The following is a 25543-nucleotide window of genomic DNA, read 5'->3' on the forward strand; positions in this document are numbered from 1 at the left end:
TCTTGAGAAAATTTCCACGCAAAATATGGAAAGAGCTGGCTTTTAGTTGGACAGCTGACAGCTATTTAATATTTTTTTTTTGTAGGTTGTTTTTTTTAAGCGAATGATGATGACTTATTAATGAGCCGGTTTAGCTTTCCAAGAGCCATTCTCGCGTAACTTTGTGCTGAGTTGATGACAGATTTATTGAGACCAATATTACAGAATCAGGCAATGTCCACTTTTAACAACCCATAGAAAATGTGCGCAGGTGAAGCAGCTTTTTAAATCTGAAAAATTTATATATATATATATATATATATATATATATATATATATATATATATATATGTGTGTGTGTGTGTGTGTGTATAGCTGTCAGTTGTCCAAATAAATGCTAGCAAGAGTAAGGCGCTTAAGCTTTACCTATTGTTAGCTCAGGATGAATGGGGAATCCCACATTTAAATATTTATTGAGTGATTTGCATGGACCTTTACGGTACGGAGACAGAACACGAGGCTAGATCACCTGCGCACATGTAAAAGCAAATTGTGTTTTATAAAGAGGAAACATACACGCGTTTTTTTTAAATCTGATTTTTTTTTTTGGCGCATGACCTTCCCGGTTTTCTTTATTTTTGTAGTTTTATAAACGAGTCCCCGGACCCAAGCTATTGTTTTAAAAATGCATGTTTTTCATGTCTCTAAAAGATACAAGCTTTATATGATGTTGATCTTATGGGGGGCAGTGTTGCTGCATGTTTTTTTAACAGTGTCTCTAATTTCTGTCGAGTACTGTAAATAAATGACAATTTTGGTTTGAAACGGACAACAAACAGTCAATTTTTAAAAGTAATGTTCAATTTTATCTCATTTTGCTTCAGACCTAGGAAACCATGGCTCCTCTGCAAGTGGATTTTTGCCATACTTGAAATTAATTTGTTGTTTTTAACTTGGTTATTCAGCCTTTTTAATCAGGAGTCATGTTTTACATGTTTATCTTACATGGTTAGTTTCCCAGACAGCCTTGGACTACACAGCATTATGAATAGAGATTTTCAATTGAAAGGAAAATATAGTTCACAACTAGGCTTAATTTCTGTCAGAGAAACTAACCCTTAATATTTAAATTATTTTACAGCCTCTGGAATAAATGAAAACATATAAAGATGGAGCACATCCATGTTGATCTGACAGGGTATGTCTTTACACCTTCTACAACGTCTTTACACCTTCTTTATACTCTTGACGTAACTCTAGATCACAATTTCATTTAATATTCACTATGCTCTGTTTCCATATTTAGGATATTAAATATCTCAGTTCAGATGGTCGTTTATACTGTGCTTATATTTTTAAGGTGCTCCAGTAGATTACTGAAGGACAATGAAGGATCAGTCAATGTGAACTTTTTTTGTCTGCCTCCTTTTTGTGTCATTTGTTTCATATTTTATTTTACTTGGAAACATTTCTTGCCTGTATAGTAACTGCGTAATTTTCTGTTTAAAACTTGTTAACATTTCATTTTTAAGTACTGCTAGAGAATATGTGTTTACAAAACAAGGTCAAGCAAAAACACTGCAAAACATGTTACTATTTCTGTCTGTTATCAAATTAAGTAACTGTTATAACAGTACTTTCCTTAAAGGCACTTTATTATGCTATGTCATGAAAAGCTGTATCTCCAGATCTATCTCTGATCATAGAAAATGTGTGGGATGTGTTTCTTTTGGACGCTCTATCAACACTCCTATACCCCTACCACACAATCTGCAGAAACTGTGTGTAACAGAGAATATTGGGATGGATTATCACAGGTGGAACATTAGGAACCTCTACAACTCTACATGCTGAGACATCAGGCACGTTGCAGCGTTACACATTACTTCTGAATCTTTCTTCTGAATAGCATCCCAATCCCATAATTCCTTCATGATGCATCTATAGTTGCAATATTTATTTAATAAGTGTACAAAATGGAATGTTTATTCCACTTGCAAACAAACAGTGTATATTAGCCAGCTTCACTGTTCTGCAGCACGGACACTGTATGTTTAGTAATGCATGTGATGATGATGCTTGATATATATGCTTAATATTTTTATGTGTATACACTGAATAAAGAATTCAAACCCCTTTACTTGTTGCACCCTCCAATGTGTTACGTGGACTGGATTTTGAATGCATTCAATCACAATTTCTATAAATCCATAAGTCATTACACAGAATGATGAAGTGAAATAGTTTTAATTAAAATCAATAATTGAAATCTTTTGTACGTGCTTTTAAACCTCTATTTCTATGATACTGTGATTTGTGGTCTGAGGAAACATTAAGAGTACATACTACCTGAATTCAATAATGATGGTTGTACACAGCAGTGTAGTCATTATGATCATTTTGCTTCTAAAATAAAGGCTAAAAACTGCCCACAAGGGGGTGTTCTAAATCAAAACATTATTTTCAGAGTGTGGGAACAACATTTTTAACAACATTTTTGTCCGTATTTTTACACACAGTAGTCCTACACACAGTTTTCATTCTGGTTTTGCAGTAATTTGTAATAATGTTGTCGAAATTAGAACAATTTTGTATAATAATAATAATAATAATAATAATAATAATAATAATAATAATAATAATGTAATATAGACTTTAAAATACAGTTAAATGTCTTTTAGAATGCTGATTTCCCTTGATTTGGGCTCTTAAAAAGTATTAATGGTGAAGGGATTTGTCAAGGGCACTGAGGCAAAAAAAAAAAGTCCCCAAAGTAAACATATTTTTTTGGTCCATATTTTACACTATTTTATTATACATCAAAATCTCAGAAATCACATGGGTAGTAAATGACATGATTTCGGGATAGAAACCTCTTATTCCATTTATCACCACAATACAATAATATTTCTTAGACAAATTGCTAGTATTTTATTCCAACCAGATCTTTTTTATTTCCATCTGAAAAGATCACACCTTCCCTCACTAGTCTCCATCAGTCCACTCACTTTGTGAAGACAGTCTGCTGTAAGTAGATTTACATTAACAGATTTATTACTTCCAAGATGGATAGTAAACCGAACTCCAGGTAACGATCAGTGAATCTTTCAATACAAGCTGACTTACTGTGGATGGTATAAAACTCTACTTTAAATTATAGTACATGTATGTAAGAATAAGCAATGTGTCCAGAACCATGTTAGCAAATCTATACTAATTTAAATGTTTTCATTTTTCTCAATAACCTGCTTAGTAAGGTCTAAACAAAAGTAATAGTGCAACGTTCAGTGATTTCCATAAACCCAGCCCTTTTGACCTGAATAAGGATCTAATAGCATTTTACTGAAGAATACACAATGTGTGAATATTCACTGTTTCTTGGTCTTTTCTTCTTGGAGAACTGCAGAGCAGTGTAGTTCACCATGTCCCCATCCTGTTCCTGTAGAAAATAACAAAACATGATTTTTTTTTTTACTGCCGAAAGATATTATTATTATTATTATTATTATTATTATTATTATTATTATTATTATTATTATTATTATTATTATTATTATTATTGTTACAAAAATATATACATGAAAAAGTTGCACCCAGACAGGAATTAATCTTGGTGGGTAGTCATGCCAGACTGTCATGGAGTGACTCTGTTTGGGCTGTTGCAGTATTACACATGCGTAACACACTACTTCTGTTTGAGTAGATCAATAAATATGACATAAAAGTTTAAATTATTAATTATTTATTGTTCCTAGTCATTTTATCTTCCTACTATAGCACTGAAATCCCACACTGTCTTCTGGGTGCAAACTGAAACTGTTTCTGTGATGGTTAGTGTATAAATGTGTGTTCATGAAAAAGAATTACCACTTCTTTCACTTTAGATCCATTATCTGTAATAAGGAATGGTAACAGCATGATTAACTGTGAAATGTATTACTTGCAAGATATTTAATAAGTAATGCATATATGTAAATATTTTATAAAATAATAAACATTTATAAAATTTACTTTTTAAAAGTTACTTTTATCAGATTTGTTTAAATTATTTCTTATTATTTTACTGTAGTCAATTAATAGTAAAATGTTATTTGAATTTGAAGTTTTACATTACCATCTCTGTGTTGTTTTCTACAACCCAGAATAATCAGAAGGACACTGGTGGGAATCCCGATCACGGCCCCAAACATTACACTCAGTATGAAGAACACGGGTACGTCTGCTTACAGGTAAAAGAAATTACAATTTACAGTTTATTTATAAATATGATAAAATAAAACTAAATAAAACAACAAGAACAAACCTCTGATGTTGTTGTTGGAGCTTTTGAAGAGAGTTTCATTTCTATCTAAAAAGAATGTGTTAAATATATATTTAACAATATGTCATTGAACATTGATTTAATTAATTACATTCACAATAAAATGTCCAAATAAACAATTATCAAATAATAATTTATTTGAATTGATTGCTTACAGTTACATAAACATCACATTTGTCACAAAATTACCAGCAGTTACTATTGTACTAACTAAAAATCAATAAAAAACATAATATCACATTTCATTAATTTAAATTAAATGTGAAGAGGGTTTAATTTGCTACCAAGGTAAATGTACTAATATGTGAGTTATTATGAACATAAGAAGTACGAATATCACTCTGCACTTCTAGTTATTAAAATATGCATTTTGAAACATTAAGTGTTTAGATGGCTGGATACAAACATTTATAATTATGGATAACTACTGTGGTACTAACTGTCTGTGCTGCCTCTAGAGTATCAAATAAGCAAATCATTTCCATAATCATTTAAAATTATGTTGTTGTTTTTTTGTTTTTTTAAGGGTACATGGCCAAATACAAGGATAATGATTAAAATATAAGTTTGTTGGTACAGTACATCCAAAATGTTATTTTACAAGAGAAGCAAAAAAAAAAAAAAAAACACAGCTTTTACTTAATACTGAAAAAAATATTTGCAGTAATATACTGTAGGGGAAAGGCTTTTCATTTGGATTTCAAATTACTACTACTACTACTAATAATAATATTAATAATAATAATAATAATAATAATAATAATAATTTAGGTATCATAACTTGGTATCATATTGGCAACAATAAACAATGAGAAACCAAAGTTGTTACATTATGAATATGATGCTGTTTGTTTATTTGTTCTATATTCATAGTGTTAGTACTGTATATAAAGTTACCTGTCACCAGTAGATAGGTTGCGTTGCTGAAGTTTATGATGTTGCCCCTCTGGGTGATGCAATAATAAAGTCCTGAATCAGAGTAATTAACCCCAGTAATGATGAGAGATGTACTCTCAGAATTCACAGACATCATCATTCTGTTTCTTTGGGGAACAAAATGACACAGACTTGGTGAGAAGTACAGTTTATAATGTTGGCAAGCGAGACGATCTGGTAAAGAAAGGTTCTGGTGTCTGAACCAGGTAATATACGCTGGATCTGTCAAGCTGTGCTGGTACCAGATAGTCACATTATCTCCAGGTTCTGCCTCCAGTCTTAAAGTGTTCTGATCAGACACGACCACCAAGAGTAAACCTGCAACACACACAGTACAGAACATCCTGATTGACCGTCTGAGATTAACACACAAAACACACAATTCAGCTTAAACTGCTGTAAATCTGTTCTAAAGTAAGGTAAGAGTTCAAGAATCTTAAAAAAAGTTTTCTGTGTTTAATGATGATCTAACTAAGATAAATGCCACTCACCAGCCCTGTAGATCAGAAGAGTGAGGAACGATATTTGAACCATCTTTTCTCTCAGACTAGACATAAAGACACAACCAATGTAGATCAGTTCAATCAAACCATGCTTAATATAGCTGGAGGTGTGGCCTACACAAAGTCCTGAATTATATGTTTGCAGTAATTCTGTTAATATAATAATAATATAAATTAAGATTGTGGTCTGACAGCAACAACTTCATATCTTTGGAAACAATAAGCAATCAGTAACCAATTATAGTAAATAGTATCTTTAATATAGGAAAACAAAAGCCCACCCATAAACGTTTAAGAAGTATATTTTATTTAATATCCATTGACTAAAGTTAAGATAATTTAATCAGATAAGATAAGCTAAAGACCCCCCTGTTAGATCTGCAATTAATTTGAAATCATCATTTGATATTCTGTACATTTTAAAATATAAACACACTGTTCAAAAATGATGGTAACACTTAATCATCACAGTATACTTTGGCCACGCATATTCATACTGCATCAATCAAGATTAAGAACGGAAGATTAACTCTTACTTGTATAAATATATTTTTTGTTTGTATAAACTGTCAATGCTTTCAGTATCTTATCTTCTGCTGTATATGTACTGTATTGTTGTATTATTGTTATGCTAAATTGTGCATTTCAGTAGAATGTGGAGCTACATTTTTAACTGCCTCGTGTTAGCTAAAACCACCAAACAACAAATTCTTCCTCCTCAACCTTGAACAAGGACTTCTACCTCACACTCTCCAAAATGTTGCTTCTTTGCCCTGTTTTGCTCTGTTATCCCTCCAAGGCTGAATGGGGAATTTAAATATTGGGTGTTTGCATGGAATTTTATGGGTAAATGCAGGCGGTACAGAGGTGAAACATAAGGCAGATTCACCTGCGGACATTTTTAAGCAGGTTGTGATTTATAAAGTGGAAACTGCATTCAGGTGTGCGTACATGTTTTTTTAAATCTGAATGTTTGGGCCGTACGCCATTTCCTATTTTTTGTCTGTACGCACACTTACATTCCAGAAGTTACGCAAAGTTTTATAAATGAGGCCGCTTGTCACTAATGATAGTGCGTAGTTAAGGTAGTTCAGCTACTTTAGGATGACACAAGCTGTAACAAGAAGTTTTGCTGTGTCTTACAGCACAGTCTCAAGAGCATGAAGAAAATACCCAGGCACAGGCAATTACACAAGGAGAGCAGGACAGAGCAGTAGAATAGCATCAACCTAATAGTAGGAGCGGTATCTGCTTTTTTTGTGTGAGAAGGAACACTGCCAGAGCTCTACAAAGCGACCTCCTGTGGACTGCTGGTGTGCATGATTCTAAACAAACTCAGAATCAGTCAGAAACCTCCAGGCACCATCATGGTGGCATGAGAGTCTGATGTACAAGTACTCACAGCTCGACTGGCATTTCACCAGAAATGGCAGGTCAGCCACTGAAGTCCCATTCTCTTTACAGAGGGGAGCAGGTTCACACTGAGCGCATGTGACAGACATTTAATAATCTGGTGTCTGGTGACACCATTGTGAACACATTTTGCTTCCTGCAACATCATTCAGCATGACTGGTTTTGTGATGGGTCAGTGATGGTCTGAGGATCTGATGTATCCTTGGAGGGTCACACAAACCTCATAGGGTAGCCAATAGGTACAATGTTAGGTAGCAAGATGAAATCTTCAGCTCGATTGTCAGAACTTACACTGGTGTATCGCATCCTGGCATCCTCCTGTTGCAGGACAATGCCCAGTCTTGTGTGTCCTGAGTGTGTAGGCAGATGAGGATGATGAGGGTATTGATGCCATTTGCTGTGTAATTGGAATTAATTAAGATTTGTGTAGTTAATCATGCATACCACATGTTGTGTAGTTAACATAATAAATAAAAAAAGTTGACTGGCAGCATCTTCAAAGCTCCTGAAGGGCATCGCTGCAATTAACAAACAGGAAACAGGCCTTCGGAAAAAAAATGTGAGCAGTGTCTGGTTGGAACTATGCTTAAGAGGTTTCTCTGCAAAAACAGGCTGGTGGTCTGTGCTGAGGTTGGAAACTCACCAAGATGAGCACCGCAGTGGAAACAATGCTGTTAGGTGAACAGCAGACGAGACAGCCATTCCGATGCAGCTTTTGATGAGGTTAAAGCTGTTTGTGCTCCGACTTCCCGTCTCAGCACCAGTGGTCGAACGCAGACTGTGCACATCGGTTTTCAGCAGGGCTTACAATAAAAAAATCACATGCATTTTTAAAGAAAAGAATATTGAATAAGAATAACATGATTAGCTACTAAACAGAGCGTTTAACACTGTTAATAACAGTAAATAAATGCAAATAATTGCATGGATACTGTACAGTATATTGCCAAAATATCCGCTTGCCTGCACTGCTGTGTTGTAAAGTTCGGATGGAGTTGCTCGACCATGGAAATCCACTTACCTGTGTTCTATATGCATTGCTAGAAGTTTCCATTAGAGGCCTCCACATGCCACAGTGGCAAACATATACAGATTCGCGTAGATGTTTTTAAAAACCTTGTACCATTTAGGAACTCCTCAATGCTGCTCTGTCCCCCAATGTTCCTGCAAAAGCAACGTACCACACAGATGCAGACTCATTCAGATTTGGAGGCAAGGCCTCTCCTGATTTGATTCTTTGCTTAGCCCACATTTAAAAATAAATCTTAATATTAACAGAACAAGATGCGTTGTCTCCCTGTGTTTGCCATCCATGGCTATTTTAAGGCATTTGGGGGTCCCAAGCTAAATAGACCCCCCAACAAAAAAAGCCTAAAAGAACCACAGTGTAGACAAACTGTTAAAGTTGACATACACTCTGTATAAATATAATAGTTAAGACAGTGTAAGTGCTGCTTACATATGTTGCCTATACTGCTCACGCAGTAATTCTTACATTTGCACCCACCACCATAACACCATAACCCATAACAACCAACATATAAAGAAAGTGCAAATTACATAGTAACTAAAAAGAAGGGCCCCATATTCAAAAATCTGAAATATCCAGTGACAAATGTTTGATCTTTTTATAACAATGTTAGCACGTTGGAAGAGGTCACGTTGGAACAGTTCAGTGAGAGAAATTCACTGTACTTTCATCAGTGGAGGCATTCTGAGGAAGAAGGCTTAAAATTTAAACAAAGCCCTTTGAGGGAGAAAGAAACGTTATGGTGAGAGTTAGCATTACCATATGCTTTTTGATTTTGATATTTAGATGGAATCCAGTTGCTTAAAAACCAGTTGCTTAAAAACACTGTGCTGTGTTTCTGAACAGTCTTTTGCATCAATGACCAGCTGATTGTCAACACCTTAATAATAATATAGTTAGACAACTGTGTGTAATGGTTAAGGTGTGCTTTGGGAACGTAAAAATAGCATGTTTGAAATAAAATGCATCCCCTTGCAAACATATTTTCACCCACTAAAACACATTTTGCACTTAAACACATGCAACTAAACTGTTTGAAATACAGCAGATAATTGAAGACCATGTGAACTTGTAAGTCATCAACAGTGTCAGAGCATAGTACAACTTGGAAAGGGTCAAGGAGGGTTAATACTGCTGTCTACTCTACAGCACAACTCTGTCTTTCTGTAGCACTTACAAAGCCATAGGTATTTTTCCATAGAGGGTGTTTCTGGATTCCATAGAACAACCACATGCATATATTTGTATAGACCGTTTCAGATGATTATTGATGAGCGTAGGAAGTGACGTAGCTGTTCCTAGGACACTTCCGTTTTGCGATAAACAGCGTTCAAAACAGTGGATGTAATTTAATTTAAACCTCCCCTTCCACACTGTTCCACAGTCACAATAACTGCTGCAACATGACTGCAAACTTCACCTAATCTGAGAGTCACAAACACTGAAAATCAGGTCATTACTAGGATATTTTCAAATTGTTCTTTAAGCATGTAAACTATGAAGTACCCAAAAATGACATAAGTATAAATAAATAAATGCACATATAAATGTAGAAATAAATAAATATATAAATAAATAAATAAATGTTGAAATAAATATATTAATAAATGCACATATAAATAAATAAATATGTAAATAAATAAATACATGCATAAATAATTGTATAGGTAAATAAATAAATTAATAATTACATTTCTTATTTATATATTTATTTATTTATTCCTTTATATGTGCATTTATTTAGTTCAACATTTATTTATTTATTCATTCGTGTATTTTAACATTTCTACATTTATTTATTGATTTATTTCCACATTTCCACATATCTATTCATTTATTTATTTACCTATACAATTATTGTTATTTATATATTTATTTATTTATTCATTTATATGTGCATATACATACACATTCTCCCTCCTTCTTATCTATAAACCATGCAGAGTACGTGTTGGATAGCGCCTGACTTGCTCCAACCTCAAAATACACTATAGTGATGCCTTCTCTACTATAGGAACAAATATTCCCAACTTTTCCACTGAGAAAGTAAAGGGCTGCTATAGACTGTAAAAAAAAGATGGACACCGTGTCGCCGTTCCCATTCATTCAATGAAAATGAAGCCAAAATCTTCCTCCATGTTGGCGATCCTGATACCCGAGTCTGTAGAGCGCAGTAGAGAACAGAGGAGGGAGAAAGACTGTGGAGAGACAGCCTACTCATTTAAATAACCCCACCCCTGAGGGCTGCCTCGAGGTCACAGGCTGCAGAGCGGAGCGGAGCTGACGGTCTGTTATTGGTCCCGCCCATAACAGCCCTTTTACAATAACCACACCTTTTTTGAATAGAGCTGAATAACATTTTAAAAAACAAATTCTGTGGGGATATAAAAATTGACAATATAAGCAGAGGTTACACTAGCTGCTGCATTTAAATAATGGAGATAGAATTACAGTATATTAGAAAAAAAACGTGATTGAAAGTTGTTCTGTTTTGCAATTGAAACCTATGGGGATGGGTGGAGTTACACAGCTTTCTGAAACCGAACAGCAGGGGGCGCCCGACCTGGGGTGGCTTCACTTTGAGAGACGATGCTCTGTCCATCCTGTCATCCTATACACAGTCTATGGTCCAAACTGCGGTGCGCTTTCACTGCCTCTCTGGTGTAAACACACTCCGTTTCAACAAGGTAGTGATCACATCTGGGTAGGTCACCTCTGGCAAGCGTTTTAAATCAGAGGAAAAAACTTCCCTCTTAAATCCTTATCAAAAGGATCAGGAGAAGAGGTTTGATCACTAATTACTCATTTCTGACTATAGCGTGTTTGCTCTGTGTTCAGGAGATTTTAACAGCTGAATAGGTTTTCTGAATGTAGTTTGATAATTGAGTTTTGTGTTTACAGTTTAGAGACAAGGAGGGGTGGTTTCAAGAAAATTTTTGTTTTGGCAATTGAGGAAAAAAATGAAACAGTACTACTAAAACGTGAGCCATAGAAAACATCATTATATATTGTTCATAAAGAGTTCAGAAATCAATATTTGGTGGAATAACCCTGGTGGTTTTTAATCACAGTTTTCATGCATCTTGGCATCATGTTCTCCTCCACCAGCTGGTGTGTTTGATTCATTGAATAATAACAAGGTACAACCTGAATGTGGGAACTTCAATTTTTTTTATTAAACCCAAATGGACATAAAAAGGACACAAATGTATAAATACAAATGTACAGCAATAGCCTATTTTCTGTGATCATAAACACAACAGAATTGCTAACTTGATTGACCACATATTCACAAACAGAATTGTACAATAGTTGCCAGATAGATCATTATTGAACAAGTTCCAGATTTTGCAGTCTTTCAAGATATGTTTAATGTTAACAATGAAACAGTTTAAAAACATTTGAATCGATTAGTAACAGAACTCCAGAACTAATGAAACAAAACTCAAGAAAAGTATATGCAAATGACAACCCAATTTAGGCTTATGTGGCTTTCTCCTCCATACAAAAAAATCTGAAGGCACATTACTTAGAATTACTAAGGGGATTGCAAACGCATGTAAAACGAAAAATGTACAATAAGATATTTTTAAAACAAAGGAAAAAAAGCAGATAATAGATATGTAAGATATAAAAAAATAACTAGTGTTATATTATTACATAACAGAAACATGGTTAAGTAACTCTCAAGCAACAGTGAAAGTGCTAAGTAGTATAACTAAAGAGTGTTCTGGAAAAGCAAAACTATACTTTCCTTTTTATATGTGTGTACATTTTGCTAATCTGAAATAAAAACATTTTATTCAGCTAGAATACATCTTAAGTTGATTTTAATAAAACATTTTATATTAATTTATACATTACTTATTTAATACAGTATTTCAACAATAAAAGTGCCTTTACCATAGATTAAAATATTAACCTAAATAATTTAAATGAAAAAAAAAAAGTTAAATAAAAATGACTAAATACACTTCACAACTGAAACAGTCATACATTTCTAACTTTTTCCTCACATATGATAATTTCAGATAATTCTAGCATTGAGCACAAAGTAAACAGTTCTTATATTTAACCTGCAGAGACCTGGGAGAAATCTGTTGAAAATGTAACTATAGTCTAATATAAAATAATTTAAAAAAATTACTAAATCTTTATATTTACATACAAACCAAAGCTACAAATGCAGGGCTGGGCAATTCCAGTGCTGAAGGGCCAGATTCCTACAGTTTTGTGCTTTACCTGCTCAACATATCTGATTTAACTCACCTGTTAATTACCAGGTTTAGTAGGTCTGTTAAAGCAGGTAATTAAATAAACTGTGCTGGACTCTGACCCCCATTGTCCAACTCTGTACTAAAGGCTTGGTCAAACAATGTAAACATAGGTGTGTGATCATTCAAGTAAATAAAAGCCATTTTGTTACTGGCTGTGCACTTATGATCACTTATGTCTATCTGACTATATGTTAAGCTGGTCAAAAACAATGTTGAGTTTATGTCATTCTGTAATGCTGTTCTCAAAAAGGTTTAGTAAGTCTGCAGATGATGTCCTGGGGACTTCTGAAACAGGTTTAAACCCTAAAACAGAGACAAGCAGAGGATTGTCAAACATTGAAATTCCATAAAGAAAATGAATAAAATGAAAATAAAAAAGCTCCTCATTTTTACATTCAGATTAGTTTTCTTTTCAGAGATGAAATGTTAAAATGTGCTTGATATTTACTCTTGTGAACACTAGGGGTGCAGCCATATACTGTTTTCATGTCTTGAAAATTTTTGGTTACCATACCGTCTACATTTATTTATACCGCTACCAAACAGCAGTTTTAATACCAATTGAGAAGATTAATCCATGATAATGATAATCATGAGCTGGAAATAAAATTGACAAAAAAACAAACAAACAAAAAAAAGCAGATTGCTCAGCATGCAGTTATGTCTCAATGTACAGGGGTTGGACAGTGAAACTGAAACACCTGGTTTTAGAGCACAATAATTGATTGTGGTGACGGACAGTTCTGGTGGAAACAGGAGAGTTGAGGTGCACATTGAATTCTGCGTGATTTGATCAGCCGTGGTTTTATGTTTTTTGGATACAATCCGGGTTAGCACCCGAATATCCTTTTCAGACAGCTTCCTCTTACAGCATCCACAGTTAATCCTGTTGGATGTGGTTGGTCCTTCTTGGTGGTATGCTGACATTACGCTGGATACCGTGGCTCTTGATGCATCACAAAGTCTTGGTGTCTTGGTCACAGATGCTCCAGCAAGACGGGCACCAACAATTTGTCCTCTTTTGAACTCTGGTATGTCACCCATAATGTTGCGTGCATTGCAATATTTAGAGCAGAACTGTGCTCTTACCCTGCTAATTGAACCTTCACACTCTGCTCTTACTGGTGCGGTATTGTGCAATTAATGAAGATTAATGAGACTGCTCAAATTTAGCCATGAAACCTCCCACATTAAAATTACAACAGGTGTTTCAGTTTCATTGTCCAACCCCTGTAAATAGACACAGGCTACTTCTGGGTTGTGTATCTCTTAGTAAGAGATTGTTGACTGGTAGACACGACTGGTAGAATCCCGCAGAGCAAGTGTAGTTCAATCTCTCAAATGATGAAAAACAACAAATATATGAATATATTTGGCCAAGATTGGGGGGGGGGGGGGGGTGGCATAGGAAAAATGGCAAACAAAATGTGTACTAGTACTAAACTTTTTCAAAATGTGACCCCACATGGTGTTTTGGCGCTTTGTGTGTTATTAGTATAACATTGAGCACCAATTGGTTCACTGCAGAAGAAAAGGGGAGAGAGGGCATGGTTTTCCTTATAAAACCAAATCATAGGTAAAGTTTTTGTTTTAAGGGTGATTCTTTGTTTAAATGTACTTAAAATCTGGACATTATCCTGAGTCGCTTTACCTGATTTGTGAAATATTCAGAACCCTTAAAAGGCATCACACAGCAAAAAAAGTTTAAGAACCCCTGGGCTAGCAGAGAAAGATGGTCGGTTTGACAAATTGCCTGCCATCTAGGCAGCTGTCAGCCAGCTACCATCATCTTCATTTGCAGTGGTGTTATTAATGAGAACACCGGGCTGCTATAGACTGGAATCGTATTGTCTTTAGGATCAAATCCTGGTTCTCTTTGGGATCTGCCAACAGCTGGGTTTGAGTACATGGTGTACAATTCAATCATTGCCCCAACAGCTGGTGTGATGATCTGTGGATCCATTGCATACATCATTCAGGTACCACTAATAATGATTTCAGCAGGATAATGCTTGCCCCCACAATGCAAGGGTTTCTCAGGAACGTGTCCACGTCCTCATCCGATTAATCACCAATCCAGCATTTATGGAGCAGCTGGGGGCTACAGGATCTACAGGCCCAGCTGTAGCAACATATGTGGGTAATTGTGCTGCAGGATCCATACAGAACCTGTAGAACCTCCACCATACCCAACCGGCACAATCTCAATAATCTTATATCCAGAATAGAGGAACCAAGAGGGTCTAAACTAGAGCCTTCTTTCAAATATACAATTTTCCTCAATAAACGTATTCTTTCACTCTAATATTGTAATCACCCTAATATATCATCATTACACTAACACATAGTTGGAATGTAATGAATATTTCTATCAACTTATTGGTGCATTATTGTTTTGTCTAAGTGTAAAACAGTTAAAAAGAGTTTTTTATTTATTTTTATTTATTTATTTATTTATTTTCAAAAGGGAGATATTTTATCTATACTTCTATTAAAATGTATTTTAAGACTTCTTTATAGCTAAGCTTTTATTCAACCAAAAATATTGTGTTTTCATTACTTTAGGGGTCAGTGTATAATAATAATAATAATATAAATAAATAAATAATAATAATAATAATAATAATAAGAAGAAGAAGAAGAAGAAGAAGAAGAAGAAGAAAAAGAAGAAAACAAAAGAACAACAAAAACAACACCTAAAAAATATATAAACTGATATTTGTAGACAGTTCATACCATGAAAATCTCATACCACTGCAACCCTAGTCAACACACCTCACGTACAGTCACGGCTAAAAGATTTGAGAAAGGCACACATTTTGGTTTTTATTTTTTATGGCGCCCGTTTGTATGAACTCTGGATTGTAAAGAGTGATCAGAAGAATTGCAATTAATTTCCCTGCAATAAAAATGACCTCATCATGAATATTACTGCATTCCAGTCTGCAAGACATGCAGATATCACTCTGTCATGCTGATTAGAAGAGCAGACTGGATGGTAGTGGGTAGTAGTTATTTTAAGTTTTCTTCTGTTAACCAATGGTTACAATCACTGCAGTGCATCAAAAGGCGTTTCCCAGGAGGAATATTGCTGCTTGTAAGACAGAACCCCAATCAACCATTTATCTAATCATCAAGCACTTCAGGGCACCCAAGAAACTAAAACAAGTGTCAGGTCTCCTAAGGGCAGCAAATAAGCCAGTTATCTGCAAGAAGAGTGTGTGTTTTATTAAGAACACTGCCATGAATAAGGAATGGTATCAAAACCTCCTCCAAGAGCAACTTTTCCCAATGATCCAGGAGCAATTTTAAATGAACACTTGCATTTTCCATCACAATGGCGCACCATGTCACAAGGCAAAAGTAATACAAAGTGGCTCAGTGAACAAAACTTTGGGTTCAAACTAAAATGTTATGTCTATGGCCAGGAAACTGCCCAGATCTCAATCATCAACCATTGAGAACCTGTAGTCAATCCTTAAATGAAGGTGGACTAACAAAAACCCGGAAGCTTTAATTAACTCTAAACACTGATTAGGCAAGAATGGGTTGCCATCAAACAAGGTTTTGATATCCAGCACGCCAAGGCAAACTGCAGAAAGCTTAAATAAGAAGGTTCAACACTTTGTTTAAACTGGATGTATTTTTCAATAAAAACGTATGAAATGCTTGTAATTGTACTTCGTTTTACCATTCAAACATGAATGAGGCAGCAAACTTTGTGAAAAACAAAATTGTGCAATTCTCAAAGCTTTTGGCAACGACTGTACATTTTAAGAATTGTGTTTTTTACAGTGTAATCTAAATCTCTCTTCACTTACCAGACTTCTTCTTCTTCCAGATAAAAAAAACGTAGGCGATGAAGACAAGCAGGAGAACAGCCACCACTACACCAATGATCACACCCACTGATACTCCATCTCCCCCTGCAACACCAGCTGTTACAGTTGTTAAATTAAGACTGTTTTCTGCCGAACGAATAATCATTTATAAGTTATTACTTGTAAGTCTATTATACCTGACAGGACTTTATGATCAGACACCTGCAGAACCAGCACCTTCTCCAGGCTGCTGTGCTGAACTACACAGGTGTACTGGTTGTTCTTCAGCTCCTCAGGTGAGACGGTCAGAATGCTTCTCTTCTGGAAGGTTCCATCCTGGTTGGGCAGCGTCTCTCTGAGCTCCACGTCCTCATTCAGTTCCTCTCCGTTCTTCTGCCAGGAGATATTCACTGCTTTGGGGAAGAATCCTGTAGCATGACACACCACTGGAGAAGAAGAGTTTTTCTGGAACAGAGACACCTCAGGAGCAACTGGAGAGATAGAGATAGAGATAAAGGGAGAAAAATGTCTGTAACCTGCAGCTTGACTCATTCATACGCTTGCCATTGTGACAAGTATGAAACCGAAACATCACATATTGCTGTTTTTTGCATGCATGTCATTTAAACAGCACAGACTGCTCAAACACATATCAAATATGGGCTGCATTAAAATATAGTGTAAAACAGCCTAAAATAAACATCAGATTGGTGACAAAATCAGATGTGGGCCCCTTTCACCTGCTGTGGGGACAATATACAAACAGTAGTTAATTCAGATCCCCATAGGAGTCAATGAAATCAGAGCCTGGTTTAAGGAGAACTGTGTGAACAGCCTGACGTAAGGTATAAGCTCTGAGACCTGGAATTTTAGTATTTCCTGTTTACAACCTGAGCTCACCTTGCATGTCCAAAACCCTTAAGACTGAAGTAACATATAAGTACGATCTATTCAACAGTTATTATTCTAGAATTATCTATTCTGGTACTCAGTAATACATGCAGTAATAGAGCAGATCACACATTACCTTTCCTCTCCAGAGTGGATCTGCCATATTTCACATACTTCTGTAATAGCTCGATACACTCGTTCAGCAGGTAGGCTTTTTGATTCCTGACTGTGTCAGCCCTCTCCAACATCCATTTATTAGGAACAGCTTCAGGAACAACAGCATTGTAGGTTTCAGTGTTCAGATCCAGACTGATGTAATCATCCCCATCAAAACTGTTGCGTTTATATCCTCTCTCAGTTCCATCATCATCCTTTTCACAACCGTACACTGACTGGAATGTGTGAACACCTGCACCTACACTCACACGCACGTGCACACACACGTAGATTTTTTAAGTATAGAAAAAAATATTTTAGAGAAAGAGAGAGAGAGAGTGCGCATTTGTTTTACCTTCAGTGTGGTCAGAGAACTGCACTGCTCTAGTCAGATCATCTATGGCACGCTGCTGATCACATTGCAGTCTCGTAGTTTCTTCGTTCCAGTATTCTGCATAATCATCAACATTCTTTATCCACTCTGTCTTTGGAATAATCTCACTGATGTTACTGTCATAGTACACAATCTGCTCTCCATCCAGCTGACCCACTGCAGTGAACTCTGGGAGGTTTGTTCCAGGGGAGACTACAGTGTAGGAGTACTGCAGAGAGTGACTGCCTGAAATGAAGAAAATGAACAGACCCTCTTTCAAACTCCATGTACATCATCTCTATACTCAAGAGTCAAAAAGCACAGCCCGACCTGTGATGTGCATGTGTGTTAATTTGCAAGATCTTCACTAACATGGCTCAATTTCACTCAGTCAAAGTTTGATTAATTATTTTCTTTAATTTTATGCACAAGTTTTTACTTTCCTGACATTAAATCTCCAACCAGATAATATTTATTTTTAAAGAGAGACAAAGAGCAGTAACCAATGAAGGACAGCAAGTAGGGATGGACAATAATTTAATAGAATCATGATAGAAGTTTCAATAATAGTGATACTATACATTTTTATTATATCATTATCACTAAGCCTGAATAACAAACTGCTGAATAACAAAATAGCAATCGATATGCTATACACTGTGTATATGGCACCAAGTGCCCATGGGGCATGACAAATCTGACTCATAAAAAAAAAAAAAAAAATAAATAAATAAATAATAATACATTACATTACATTACATTACATTTGGCAGACGCTTTTGTCCAAAGCGACTTACAATAGTCAAGTACAATGTAAAATAAGTTTAAAGGTAAAACATCTTTGGATAGGGATAAAAGGAGGTCAAAGGGGAATAATAGGATAGAGGAGTGAAGGAGGGGAAGAAGGAAATGAGGTTAGAAGTAGTTAGTGTGTTAGAGGTGTTAAGAGAGTAAGTGCTCTTTGAAGAGCTCAGTCTTCAGGAGTTTATTAAAGATAGCGAGAGATTCTCCTGATCTGGTAGTGGAAGGTAGTTTGTTCCACCATTGGGGAACTCTGTATGAGAACAGTCTGGATTGCTTTGTGTGAGTTTTTGGCAAAGCGAGGCGACGTTCATTGGAGGAGCGCAGCGGCCGGGAGGTAGCGTAAGCCTTCAGGAGTGAGTGCAGGTAGGAAGGAGCCTGTTCTGTCATCACCTTGTAGGCGATTGTAAGAGCTTTGAACTTGATGCGAGCATCAACTGGAGCTCAATGAGCAGCGGGGTGACCGTTTTGGCTGGTTGAAGACCAGACGTGCTGCTGCGTTCTGGATCATCTGGAGTGGTTTTACTACACAGGCCGGGAGGCCAGTTAGCAGGGCATTGCAGTAGTCGAGGCGTGAGATGACGACCGCTTGCACCAGGAGTTGGGTGGCCTGTTGCGTCAAGAACGGTCTAATTTTTCGGATGTTATAGAGCGCAAAGCGGCAGGACTGAGCAACCGATAATTATTAAATAATAATTACAAATAATAATTACAAACATATTTCAACTAAAAATATAAACATGTTAATAGATATGACCCCTGCTATCGCCTCCTCAAAGAGTCTGTTTAGTTCAAGCAGGTGTTGTGTCGATCTTCATTTGATGTGTATTTGTTCTGGCCCAATATGAAAAGTCCTTCAAAATCACAGAGTAACATTAGTCAAAAACTATTTTTTCGTGCAAAATGGCTCATTATGCCATGTTGCCAACTTTAGAGTAAAAAATTAGCTTTAGTTTTCCTTAAAGTAGGAGTAAAGTCATCTATTCAGGATATATCCTACTTAAAAAGTGAATGAATCACACTACAATAGCAAATTCGTGTTGTAATTAAAACTGGAAAAAGTAAGAATAGTCGTATCAAAAAAATGTCATTTAATGACATATTGTAAATATACAATGTTAGTAAACAGATGTACTGGCTTTCGTTCATTATATTTTCTTCCGTATTAGTCTATGAAGCGTCTAATATAATATGCACAGGAACACTCCCTTTAGTTCACTTTAGATCATTCAGTAAAGCCCCACCTTCAGCTGGGGAAAACAAGGCTGCGAATATGGAGTCAAATTCGACATTCAGGGGATGTTCGCGTTTCAGCGGGTTCTCCTGCTCACAAAACATTCACTTTGAGATTAAAGTCGTAATATTACATAAAGTCATTATATTATGAGAATAAAGTTGTAGTATTTTTAAGGGAAATTCTAACTGCTTGGGTTTCCAGTTTAACAAGCTTGGAGGGAAAGGAGCATTTTCTGCTCATGATCCGTTACAGGGCTGTTGTGTTTACTATCAGTTAGCCACATGTCTAACCTGCTGCCTATTGATGCTCTGTTACAGTTAGATAAAACAGTGTCCAGATTTTGCCATGATGTTGTCCTGGCGTTCGGCTCCTCCACTGTGAGACACTTCCCTTGTTCACGGGGGTTTCCACTGCCTTTAGTTTGGTTTTTGCGGAAACATAAATACAGGCAATTCCAGCCATGAATAAATGAAATAAACCTTTTACTGATGTTATGTAAACCATATCAATGTCAAATACACTGTGAAGCATAATATACATGTCAAAGTAAAGATCATTTAATTATTAATTATTAATTTCTTATTTTACCAAAATAATTTTTTGAGCTGCTTTAAATATATAACACTATATAAAATTTAAACAGCTGTTCTAAAATAATAAAAATGCAATGTTTTAAGATGTTTATTTGGGCAGTTCATATTATAATTTGGATCAATTTGATCATTTATTCCAATACCTAAAAATGTGCTTTAAGCCAAAGTAAATTGTAAGAGGTAGGGCGTTAATATCATGATATTACACTAATAAAAGTTATCTTGTTTATACAAATAGTTTGTCAAAATTTAATTACATGTGTATGCAAATCCTATGTAAATTAAACCGTTTAAAAACATACTATATTCGGATACATCATTACAAATCAAAACTATAATGCAGATTCATGAGTTCAGAAACAAAGGTTCCAAGAATTTTGTTACTTTTATAAAAAGGTATTCCCAAAGTAATTTAAAGTATATTTAATTAATTTGATGAAAGGTATACCTATGTGTGTAGATAATGAAAAATATTGCAAAAGGTAACAAATTTGCATGTGAGAAATGCTATACTTTTATATAGTAGTGATAATAATCAGGATGAATTGACATTATCACATTATGCATTAATTTAATACACAATAACAGTCATTTCACACCATGTGACATTTTTGGTCACTAAGACCGTAAATTGTTGAATGAATTTAAATTTAAAAAAATAATAATCTACAAGATCATATATAGATTTGGATATATAGGAGTTGGTAGAATATAACCCAGTGATTTCCGTGACTTAAATTTGAGATTTTTTTTTTTTTTTACTTTTTTTTTTGCCAAATATGTCAACCAACCCTATGTTACACACAGTCATTCTGCATCAGTAAAATAGTTATTTCCTTTATTTATGACTGGAATTGACTGCATGTTCCTTTGGGCGCAAAAAAACAAACAAACTAAGAGCAGCAGAAACCTCTGCAAAGCAGCGCCCGACATGGGGGGGCTTCTCAGGGCGGGGGACCTGAAGGCTAGGCTATCAGTTTTGCCTTCATGGCAAAATCTGGACATTGTATAATCTAACTAAAACAATAAAGCATTATTAAGCAGCAGGTTAGAAATGTGGCTAACTGACGGTAATCACAGCAGCAATGTAACAGATCATAAGCGAAAAATACTCCTTTCCTTTCAAGCTTCTTAAACTGGCAGCTCAAGCAGTTAGAACTACATTTAACTCAAAACAATACATCTTTATTCTCATAATATTGCATTTTTAATTTCTTAATATTACGACTTTTTTTATTCAAGTGAACCGTTTTTATTTTTTTTTAAGAGTGGCCCTAAAACGCTGCCGTAATGACAAACTGATAAACATACTACAACTTTTAGTTTTGAAAAGAAGGACTTGGTTGAATTTTTTTTTAGAATATTTAAGTGAAATTAAATGCTACTGTAACATGCCCATATAAAATATGAATATAAAATCACCTTACAGTCACCTATAAACCTAAACCCCAACTGGTAAGTGGTCAAAATTAACATGAATTTTAAGAAACATAAATGGATCCAACAAGTGCCTTACAGTAGCAATTGCATTAAAAGGCGCTATGAACGTTCTTTTTAATTAGGGTCCGTAATTTACAGACGGTCCCTTAGGAACTTCAGCGCCCGCTGCAGTGATATTTGCAATTTTCAGTTAATATCCTCTGAGAAAGGGAAAGTTTGGGTGTTTTCAGAAAATCTAACGCGAATTTTCGCTGAATGTTGAATTTTAAACTAACTTTACCAAGTTCCAAAAGAATCAAAAGCTAAACCAACTTCAGCCTCGTGGATTCCTGTTGGTAGCGCGTCACTTAACGTTGCCCAGCTCACATCTAACGTCAGAACATAATCAGACTCACCTGCTGAAGACAGGTGCAAAGAAACTGCGAGAAAAAAAAGTAATCTCAGCACCTCCGTCCTTTCCTCCATGTCTCGCATAACAGTCTTTAAACCAGTTGTTTGTAGAAGTGTTTATTCCGCCGATGATTGCTGTACCGAGAAGTAAATAGCGAGTAAAGGAATGGCGCTTTTTCAGGCCGCGTGCTCTTCGCCGGTGTTCTGTCGATTTTAGCAACCTTGTCAAACTATGCTACCCTAATGTATATTTAAAGGTAAAATTCAACATATTAAAACATGCTCGCAGTAGAAGTCTCGGTATTATATTTCAGTAGCCTAATCGCTGTATTAGGTTAAAGTTAAGGCAATATATTAAGTAATTAGAAACCGTTTTTATAGTTTATATATATATATATATATATATATATATATATATATATATATATATATATATATATATATATATATATATTATTATTATTATTATTATCATTTTTTTTTTATACACTCGAGCAAACTATGACAGTGAGGCCAGATTGTACAATGCACCCGAGAAAAAAAACTTAAATATCAGTAAAAACACATGAAAACAGTAAAAATGAGAGTTCAGCGCATGCGCAGAGCCGCTAAGTAGCACAAATCGATAGGTAGCACAACTTGACAGAACACCGGAAAAATAAACGAGCCGGTTTCGTGCAGTTCAACAGTGTGTGTTTCATTCAGGGGCGTCGCTAAGTTAACTAACTTAGTTATCTAGAAGCTGGATGTAGTGTATAGCCAGAATTTAGTACAACACTTTATGCTGGCAGTTTAAAGTAATTTCTTGTTGGCCCTTAAGACTAATACATATTTATATTTATTTCAATAATTTGTTTTTGTGTGTCATAAAGGGTAAAAGGACTATTTAAAAGAAAATCCAGTGTTGATGTACTGTTTTGCCTACTTTTTGAGGAATGGAATACATGGTCCATTAGTAAAAGCTCATGATACTATTTTAGGTCACCAACAGTCATTTTGCAGAATTTGTGTACCTTTTGGTCAATTTTAAAATCATTGAATCAAACAAATATGACTACACATTATTGTGTTATACATTATCTATCAGGATACTTATTGTAATATATCTAGTTGTTGTTATTGTCATTTTTGTTTTAATATATATTTTGTTTTTGTATACTTTGTTTTTGTATATACGTTTTCCCATTTATTCAACAAAAAGTGTTCAGAAAAAATATTTTGTATTATATTGCAAGAGTATTACAAGTGTAATATATATTTATACTTTTGCACAGTACTGTATATATAAAATTTGAGAACAATATACATGAAATTATTTGTCTACAGTATCTGGCAAAAAGGTATGGCAAAAATCATGATCACAATTATTTTTGATTAATATTGAGATCACAGTTATTTAACATGACTATTCATTGGCTTTGGTAACATCATGAATTTATTGAGCATTGATGATAGCTTTTAAGCACAGCACTGCACTGCAATGTTAAAGCTTTTTACCAGACAAAATAATACATTGCTTTATTACTTAATATATTTCCAGTGTGTACTTGCGCCTACAGTGATATTGGTAGGATATTTACAAGTTGATGATGATGTTAATTAGTTTGGAAAGCAGACCTGTTTGCTGCATAGTGAGTAACGCAGCTACACAAATACTACCCAGCACTCTAGACACTCTAGCTCAAAATGATCCAGCTGTTTCAGGCCAGCATTTGACAAAAAATACAGCACATACAGTTTCTCACATATACATAATGCAACTGTACCTATTTGCAAATTGTTTTGAATATTGAAATAGCAAATCTTTTTATTATAAAATTGGGTTTTATCATCACAAAGATCATGACATTATACAGAAACATAATTTTCTTTATTTTGCCTTATGTCATTAATAAAGTGAGAGACTAATTACAGTAATCCTGCACTGCCAAACCCAGGACACATGGATCCTCCACTCATATCTCAGCAGAACCTGCAGATAAACAACACACACACACACACACACACACACACACACACACACACACACACACACAGCTATTAGGACAAGTAGTAAAGCAGTAATTTACTGTAGAATGTGTAGTACACTGACTTAACTGCAGTTGTTAGAAAGGTTTTACTGGACATAAACAATAAAATACACTTAATTAAGCTACGAAATGCAACATGATAATAAAATACAATGTTCCATAAATTAATTAATTAATAATTAATAAATAGGTATTAATAATTTTTCAATGAACCAATGTTTTTAATCAGATTAATTTGTCATTGTCATTATTATCTACAGCGCTCTCCATAATTATTGGCACCCCCGGAGAAGTGTTCTTTGGCTGCTAATAAATTCTTAAAAAAAAAAAAACAACAATGCAAAAAAAGAGAAACATCTAAGCTTTAATTCAAGTGCCTTTATTTGGTGGGGAAAAAAAATCACACATTTAGAAATAAATCTTTTAAATGAAATCATGTGGGCCACAATTATTGGCACCCTTGGTGTTAGTACTTTGTAGAACCTTCTTTTTTCCAACAAGATAGAACTTTCCTCTTTTTTATGCACTCACTTTTTCTGCGTACTCATTCTTAGTGTTACCCCAGACCCACTTCGAGTGTTTGTTGCAATGTTTTGTTTTTTTTTTTTTTTCTCAGGTCAGAGAAATTTCACCAGTATAATTCACCAGGTTACTTTTCCTCATCACTCCTGTAAAAACATCTAAAAACTTTACTAAAAATAACAATCTTCTTAACTAATTCTAAAATCTCCTTAAAAGCTCTACGAGCTTCGCTTCTCGGCCTCCGCACCTGGTTTTGCGATGGAATATGATGGAACAGGTTGCTTGGGGCTCGTTCTTACAGATCTTAAACTGATAAGAACAGATACTACACTTGATCTTAGCCAAAAGGCCGAGAAGCGATGGTCTCATCTTTGGTCTCATCTGACGAAAGCACACGGTCCCAGTTAAAATCCGCTTGGTCTTACATATAGTGTTAAATGCTACAAAAACAATGCAGTATCTGTGCCTGGACGAAAATTGTGGTACAATTTCAAGCACACCTAAAGTGAATCATACCATATTAATAATCATTCCTCTCCTTTACCTGCCTGCTGGACCATTATTGGTCAGATGTATCCAAGTTAAGGGACACAAGCTACTAAAAAACTAAAAAGTCATTTTGTCTCCATTCTCGTTTTTTACTTTTAACATAATAACTAAACAACATTGTTATTAGTTACAGCCTACATGAGAAAACCATTTCCAAGAAATAAGTAAATTAATTAAAAAAAAATGTATTTAGAAACACAATATGCTTTAAAAGGCATGCCCTTTAAAAAGACTCATTGATGATGTGTGGTATCTTGTCTTATTTTTTTAGATAAAAAAG

At 35.0% G+C, this 25543-nt stretch overlaps 2 protein-coding genes and 1 pseudogene across 2 annotated transcripts; all 3 read right to left on the reverse strand.

The window, feature by feature from the left end:
* Positions 1 to 2847: 2847 nt before the first annotated feature.
* LOC125786769 (uncharacterized) lies at positions 2848 to 7104 on the reverse strand. The gene is made up of 5 exons (XM_049470273.1): positions 5198 to 7104; positions 4283 to 4327; positions 4094 to 4198; positions 3847 to 3872; positions 2848 to 3418 (listed from the first exon to the last, which is right to left on the reverse strand). The coding sequence occupies exons 1-5, from the start codon at positions 5577 to 5579 to the stop codon at positions 3308 to 3310; spliced, it is 669 nt and encodes a 222-aa protein (XP_049326230.1). The 5' UTR covers positions 5580 to 7104; the 3' UTR covers positions 2848 to 3307.
* Positions 7105 to 11335: 4231 nt separating this feature from the next.
* Positions 11336 to 22347, reverse strand: LOC103022947 (patr class I histocompatibility antigen, A-108 alpha chain-like). The gene is made up of 6 exons (XM_049470265.1): positions 22168 to 22347; positions 17684 to 17947; positions 17309 to 17587; positions 16479 to 16772; positions 16282 to 16398; positions 11336 to 12763 (listed from the first exon to the last, which is right to left on the reverse strand). The coding sequence occupies exons 1-6, from the start codon at positions 22244 to 22246 to the stop codon at positions 12684 to 12686; spliced, it is 1113 nt and encodes a 370-aa protein (XP_049326222.1). The 5' UTR covers positions 22247 to 22347; the 3' UTR covers positions 11336 to 12683.
* A 2493-nt stretch (positions 22348 to 24840) lies between these two features.
* Positions 24841 to 25075, reverse strand: LOC125787083 (U2 spliceosomal RNA; annotated as a pseudogene).
* Positions 25076 to 25543: the final 468 nt, after the last annotated feature.

The sequence above is a fragment of the Astyanax mexicanus genome, chromosome 22 (assembly GCF_023375975.1).
Source record: "Astyanax mexicanus isolate ESR-SI-001 chromosome 22, AstMex3_surface, whole genome shotgun sequence".
Lineage (NCBI taxonomy): Eukaryota > Metazoa > Chordata > Actinopteri > Characiformes > Acestrorhamphidae > Astyanax > Astyanax mexicanus.